Source organism: Capsicum annuum, chromosome 10 (assembly GCF_002878395.1).
Source record: "Capsicum annuum cultivar UCD-10X-F1 chromosome 10, UCD10Xv1.1, whole genome shotgun sequence".
NCBI classification, from domain to species: Eukaryota; Viridiplantae; Streptophyta; class Magnoliopsida; order Solanales; family Solanaceae; genus Capsicum; species Capsicum annuum.
Genome location: NC_061120.1, coordinates 1,289,183 through 1,296,448, shown reverse-complemented (window position 1 = coordinate 1,296,448; position 7,266 = coordinate 1,289,183). Strand labels below are relative to the sequence as shown.

The 7,266-nt window shown below is 39.4% G+C and overlaps 1 protein-coding gene across 4 annotated transcripts; it reads right to left on the bottom strand.

Moving 5' to 3' along the window:
• Window positions 1–449: 449 nt before the first annotated feature.
• On the bottom strand, window positions 450–7,266 carry LOC107838852 (protein starmaker). 4 transcript variants are annotated; one of them, XM_016682090.2, is made up of 5 exons: window positions 6,615–6,878; window positions 3,789–3,952; window positions 3,545–3,635; window positions 2,483–3,319; window positions 450–2,202 (listed from the first exon to the last, which is right to left on the bottom strand). In XM_016682090.2, exons 3-5 carry the CDS (start codon window positions 3,566–3,568, stop codon window positions 550–552), a joined length of 2,514 nt encoding a protein of 837 aa, XP_016537576.2. In that variant the 5' UTR covers window positions 3,569–3,635; window positions 3,789–3,952; window positions 6,615–6,878; the 3' UTR covers window positions 450–549. The 4 variants fall into 4 exon arrangements, with proteins under 4 accessions (XP_016537576.2, XP_016537574.2, XP_047254304.1 ...); XM_016682088.2 differs by lacking the exon at window positions 3,545–3,635 and having other exon boundaries at window positions 6,615–7,266; XM_047398348.1 differs by lacking the exon at window positions 6,615–6,878 and having other exon boundaries at window positions 3,545–3,642; window positions 3,789–3,930.

The following is a 7,266-nucleotide window of genomic DNA, read 5'->3' as shown; positions in this document are numbered from 1 at the left end:
GATGGGCGTTATCTTGGCTTTTTGTTCACATTGAGAATTATTTGCAGACGAAGAGATATCAAAGATCCTCCTACGTCTAATATATAAACGTTGGTTTAAACGCAAATTGTTGATTTATTGTCAAAGATGGCTCAACTCATTATACTTCTCATTCATCAATATCACATTGATCATTCTACTTATAGTAGCTAATTTCATCAGAGTTTCATATTAGCAAATTCAAGTCTTCCCCAAAAAGATTTAAAATCATTTCTCAAATTAAAATAAAACTAATTGTCAAAATGTAGTTACTAATACACCTTACACGACATTATTCTTGTACACTCTACCAAACGACCCCCAAGTATAATTATATTATACATACACCTTTAATAGATTAACAACGAAACAGTCGAATGCCCTTTTACACTGAAGGGGCAGAAAACTTGAATAGCAGAGAGAAAGGAGGATGAAAATCAGAATTATCAAATAGTAAATCAAGATTCAACAAGGAGTTTTTACAATGCAAAGGATTCTCTAGGTAATGTACCGAGATTGGCGATTCCTTAACTACGTCCTAGTCGCCATTAACATTGCGCGGATTTTGGCCCTAAGATCATCTGATATCTCAGTAGATTCAGACGGCTGAGACGAGGCTCTTTGCTGGGAACTAGATACATCCACTGAAGCTTCTCTGCTGACGGAACCTCCCAAACTTCCTCTTGATTGATCCGACACTTTGGCAAGGATCTCACCTTCTTCCAGTTCTTCTCTTTCTTTTGTACCTTTATCATTCTTATCAGCCCTGTCATACCGCTGCTCTTCATCGTCGGAAGAGCTTGCATGCTTATGGTTGTGTTCAGGTTCATCGTCGCTAGAATCTTTTGTTCTGAGTTTGTGTCTATCTTTACTGTGATGGGAGGTTCTACGGGATCTATCGGACTCATCATCACTAGAATCCTTCGTCCTGTGTTCATGTCTGTCTCTGCTGCGGTGGGAGCTTCTGTGAGATTTACGTTTCTTCTTGGAATGCTTATGATCCCCCTCATAATCATCTTTCCTATTTTCACGTGAAGACCGATGACTTGAATGTTTTTTCCTTCCATGCTTATGATGTCTCTCTGCATCTCTTTGCTCGTCATCATCTTCGGGGGATGAATGTCGCCTGCGATGCTTCTTTCTTGATCGCCTAGTATCTTCATCATCCTCATCCCCATCAGCATTTTCACTATCTCTGTGTCTCTGACGGCGTGATCGCCTCTTTTTTCTGGATCGCTTATCATCCCTTGCCTCACCACTTTCTTCCTCGTCATCTTTTCTTGAAGAGCGGCGCTTCTTCCTAGAGCGCTGTTCCTCTTCCTCCTCTTCTTCCTGTCTCTCTTCCTCTTCATCCTCATCTTTGTGCATACCAGATCTTGACCTGTATTTCCTTCTAGCTCGCCGCTCGTGCTCTTCAACAGTATTTTTCATTTCAGATATCTCATTTTCATTCGACATATTGTTATTTAATGGAGCTGTACTGCCTTCCCTCTCCCTAGCAGTCAGTTCTGCCGGAGCTGCACTGCCCTCTCTTTCTTTAGTAACAACTTTAGTCTCTGCAACAGAGCCTGATATGGCAGATTCTTGTAGTTCCACTGACCCTCCAAGTGAATCTCTTTTGGCAGGAGCTGCTCCACCTTTTAAAAGGGCAACAAACATCTTCGCCCTTCTCAGCCTCTCCGCTTTTAGCTTCTGCTCTTTGCTCAAGTGTGCTTCAGAGGAATCTGCTTCACCTGCAGCTTCAGCGGCAGCAGACTTTGCAATTTCCTTCACCTTTGGAATCGAAACACTATGTTCCATCCTCTTGTCCGACTTCTGACCAACTATACTGGGCCCACGCGGAGGTACATTGGAGAAGCTTGAGGCTTGGGCACCATCACTGCTGTGACCCTGACTATCGCCGTTCTTAGATGAGCCTGAGATGATACTCAAATTGGGTTTCTTAATACCTCTAGTGGCAGCCTGAAGGATAGCAGCAGCAGCAGCAGCGTCCACACCGACCTCAACCTCTTGCTGTGAAGCTCTAGCCGAAGAGTCTTGTGTTTCCTTCTTGGATTTGCCAATCACCATCTTAAACTTCTCTTTCTTATCATATACATATGGCAGATCATTCTCTGCAGATCCTAAAGAGGTAGAATCACTTCCCTTCAAAGAAGATCTCTTTTCTGATCCATGGACTTTTGACTGCACAACAAAGTGGAGACAAAGACGCAATGTTAAAAGTAATTCCACACACTTCTCTCCAAAAGGAAAGTAGTATAACCAGGCTCACATGCATTAGCTACACCAATAATCGAGAACCAAAGAGAAAATACTGCTAATTGGTCAAAGAAACAAATGCTAAGTTCAAGAAACTAAGAAAATATGCTCAAATTTAAGTTCATTAAAAAAACTTTAAAAAGACTAGCCATTTGAATGAAGAAGAACCCATATGACATTTCCCAGACAGAGAGAGAACTTTCACCTCTTGAGCTCTCTGGAGTACTTTTAGATAGTAAGGATGATACTGGTTGGACGGAAGAAGAAACGGGAATCGCCCGTGTTTGCTGTCCTGTTCCATAAGAGTAGACTCAAACTGCTTTCCATTCTTCAGAATGAACTCTACAATCTTATCAATCAATTTCTTCAATTCAGATGGAGGCTCCACCAAAGGTCCAGGCTTAGTCATAGCTCCTAAACCAGAAATATCTAACTTTGTCTTTTTTGATGCAGCCAACGAACTAGAGTTATCTTCCTTCCGCGTGCTCCTTCTACTTCCGCTCTTGGAAGCACTAATCAAATTATTCGTTTTCATTGCAGGAGTCTTTTCTTTATCTTTACCAGAACGAAGAGAATGAGTTGAAACTTTCTCATCTTTTTCTCTCACACCATTTTCAAATGCCTTAGAACTAGATTCAGCCCTTTCAAGCGGACGGGAAATGTTAGAGATATCAGAGACATCAACCGGTGCACTGGAAACTCTGGATCCAGGATCATCCCCATTTGCAGGCTCCTCATCCTCCCCAAACCCATATACAGAACCAAGCATAGATAAAGCACCTCCAACACCATCATGTTCCTTGTGCTCATTAGAAGTATTTTTCCCTTCACCTTGAGTGTTCAAATCACTATCAGACTGTAAAAGTTCGGGATGATCAACAAGAAACCTAAAGTATGCATGAAGAGCGTGATCAGGCATTAAGAACCCAAATGTTGGATTGTCTCCCTGCTTCACTCTGAGAACAATCTCTGACTGCCCACCATGTTTGCTCACAAACAGAGCAGTCCTGGCAATTATCTGATGTAACTTTTCTGTTGGTGGCTGCAAAAAGATTGAAAACCAAAAGAAACAAAAGACTTCATTAAAATGTAGAATTCACAATTCTGGATAAAAATAAGCTAGAACCTTACATATAATCTGAAGCTTCAAACATACCAATCCACAAGTATGAATAAAAGAGCAATATCAAGTGAATTAAGGGAAGATCCCTCTCAACTAGCAACAAATTGTCCTTACAAAGAAAACTTTTTACATTCCTAATCCCACCTGCACTGCCCCTTGCTCATGCATCAAAAGGGAACAAGGTGCCTGTCAGTGGCAACCTTAGACAAAGGAACTCCATCCCTGCTCCGAGCATCTGAAAACTTAGACACAGTGAGCCTTAGAATAACATATGGTTTAGACAACTAGTAGCATTGGCCACATGGGAAAACCTCGTAAGCATGAAAACACCAATATCCAAGCTTTACGAAAGCAGACAAGAAAAACAAATCACAGAGCACAAGCTTACCAAGCACTGAAGAAGGCTTTCCGGCACTGGAAAGGAGGGACGGAAGTCGGAGCTTTCCTGGGCCTCAGAACTCTTTCTGTCAGCAAAATCATCAGTGTTTCCATATGAGAAACCAACAGCACGATAAGCACCAGCATCTGCCGGCTCTTCACCTTCTTCTACTTCTGAGGGAAGAAATTATAGAAACATATTTATGTACTATCCAAGAGCAGTGTCACATACACAGAAGCAATAGGAAAAAGAACTCGAGACAGAATGAGATGAGGTTAAAATAATGATACTTGCATTGATATGCAACAACGATCTTACTAGTTGTGGGATATGGAAATGTGTATAAGAGGTCCTATTGTGAAGCTAAGAGAAATCTACAGTCGCTATCTAGGCAGCAAGCATGCTACATTTCCACAGCCTACATTATAGGAAGGCACTGCCTGCGCACTGCCTGCCTATATAAACATTTGCTATCAACGCCATTTTCATAACAACAAAACATTATTCTCAGTTGCCCCCTCGGAAGATGAATAAGAAATACACTTCTAATAACCATCTAGGTGAGGTCCTCAGCATTGTGAAGCTGAAGAACATATAGGGGAATATACAACAAAATAACTTAAACAGAAAATGATACCATCGGAGGAAGTTTTCACAATGAAAAAGAATACCAAAGACAGGTGCAGAATGGACCCTCAACTATGCCCCAAGATAGTTCTATATATTTATTTACATTTTCTAATGTCAATTAAGTCTGTTCACTGCAGCAAATGCACTCGATGGATAGCAGATCCTTTTTATTTATTTATTTTATTTTATTTGGGTTGGGTTGGGTTGGGTTGTCCACGCTAGGAAATCCCATTAGTGAGCACTGTAAATAGCTCAGGCAACAAATTGTTGCAGATACAAATCCAGCACTTGAAGTGTTGAGTTTGGGTAAAATGACACCCAAATGATTTTTTCAAGCCTATGAACTCTGCCATGCATTACATGTACTTATATATGCGTTCAAAATAAATAGTGTAATTTAACAGATACCTACAAACTAAATACAGATAATTACAAACTAGATACGATTATCCCTAACATTAAGTCTGCAAAGTCAGCATAAATATATCTAATTTGAAGCAGTTCCATTATATATATATGTATTTCACCTGAGAACCACTTAACAGAAATTAACATCGGCAAGCAACTCATTATTCCTTACTGGATTGTTAGCTTCTAACCATTTTACGCTAAAATAACAATATATACTACAAATGTTAACATCAGCTAGCCACTCATTATCGTTTATCAAATTGTTAACTTCTAATCAATTTACGCTAAAATCAATTAAATGCACAACAAATATTAACATCAGGAATACTCATTATCGTTTTTCAAACTGTTAACTTATAAACATTTTATGCAAAAAAACAACAATATATACACAACTAGCAGAAAAAAAAAAACTTAAACAGATATTAACATCAGCTAGCCACTTATTATCGTTTATCAGATTATTAACTTCTAAACGGTCTACGCTACAATTAACAATATATACACGGATAGTAGAAAGAACCACTTAACAGATATTAACATCATCTAGCCACTCATTATTGTTTACCGGATCATTACCTTCAAAACATTTTATGCTAAAAGCAACAAACATATAGAACAAATACTAACATCAGCAAGCCACTCCTTATTGTTTATCAAACTGTTAACTTCTAAACATTTTATGCTAAATCAACATAATATTAACATCAGCTAGTCACTCATTATTGTTTATCAGATTGTTAGCTTCAAAACATTTCATGCTAAAATCAACAAAAATATATACACAAAAAGAATCCGCTGCAACGTGTGAACAAAAAAACATAGGAAGCAAGCAAGAGTTGAGTTAAACTAGTTCATCAGAAGTCAGAGGAAGATCAAGGTAACGTACATGATCAAGTTCAAGATGAATTGACCCTCAGCTCGAGCTCACAATCGACAATATATACAACAATTATTAACATCAGCTAGCCACTCATTATCGACTATCCAAATCGTTAACTTCTAAACATTTTTATGCTAAAATCAACAACATATACACGAAAAAACACCTTGATACATTCAAAAAAAAAATTAAGCACGAGAGTTAAGTTTACCTGGTTCATTTGAAGGCAAAGGAAGATCAAGGTAACGTACATGATCACGCTCGAGCTGAACCGACCCTCAGCTCGAGCTCAAAATCGACAATACATACAACTAATATTAACATCAGCTACCCAGTCATTATCAATTACTCTCAAGGTAAATACATGATCAAGCTCGAGCTGAATCGACCCTCAGCTCGAGCTCAAAATCGACAATATATACAGCAAATATTGACATCAGCTAGCCAGTCATTATCGACTATCCAATAGTGAACTTCTAAACATTTTTATGCTAAAACAAACAATTTATACACGAAAAATCACCTCAATACATTCAATATAAAAAAAAATTAAGGAAGCACAAGAGTTAAATTTACCTGGTTCATTTGAAGGCAGAGGAAGATCAAGGTAACGTACATGATCAAGCTCGAGCTGAATTGACCCTCAGCTCGAGAAAATCGACAATAAATACAACGAATATTAACATCAGATATCCAGTCATTATCATTATTCGATCAGTTTTTCTAAACATTTTCAGTTAAAATCAACATAATATATATACACAACAAATATTAACATCAGCTAGCAAGTCATCATCGATTATTCGATCAGTTTTAACTTCTAAACATTTTCGCCTAAAATCAACACAATATACACGAAATATAACCACGATACATTCAAACAAAGACGAGGAAGCGAGAGCAAAGTTAACCTGGTTCATCTGAAGGCGAAGGAAGATCAAGGTACCGTTCATGATCAAGCTCGAGCTGAATCGAAGCATCAACGGAGTTAACCAAAGAAGAAGAAGACTGAGACCGCCGTCGTGACGGTGGAGGACCGGAGAGAAGGTGTCGAACATCGTAACGATCAATCTGAAGAGAGTTCCAATCAACAAGAGCTTCGCCGGAGTTGACGAACGCCGCCGTGGAGTCATCGTCGAAGAGGAGAGCATGGCGGCCGACGACCTCTAGATCCATCGCCGGAATGAGAAAGATAGAAACCCTAGGGAATTGGGAATTTTCGGAATTTTTGGAGCAATAAGATTGGAGAGTGTGTTTTTGTTATAGTGGATTTGGGCCTGTTGAATTAGGCAAGTTGGCTCGGGTGTTGGGCCCAATTTCTACCTAAGGCAATTTTTATACTTTGATAAACGTGGCGTTCGGGCCTGCTTTTGCGCACTTCGACTAAATTCATAGGAAACCTACCATCTCTCACCAGCAACAGATATAAAATGACTTTGTACATCAAGGCTGGGACAAATGTGCATCGTAGCAGTTGAAGAACGCCGACGTGGAGTCATCGGCAAAGAGGAGGGCATGGCGGTCGCTGACCTCTAGATCCATCGCCGGAGTGAGAAAGAAAGA

Bases quoted from the DNA above. Each gene is read 5' to 3' on its own strand.
- LOC107838852 (XM_016682088.2), bottom strand. From the start codon at position 6,879: ATGGATCTAGAGGTCGTCGGCCGCCATGCTCTCCTCTTCGACGATGAC. The intron at 3,953-6,614 runs GTTAACTTTGCT...TTCTTCCCTCAG, and splicing joins TTCGCCTTCAGATGAACCAG to AAGTAGAAGAAGGTGAAGAG. The intron at 3,320-3,788 runs GTAAGCTTGTGC...ATCTTTTTGCAG, and splicing joins AAAGCCTTCTTCAGTGCTTG to CCACCAACAGAAAAGTTACA.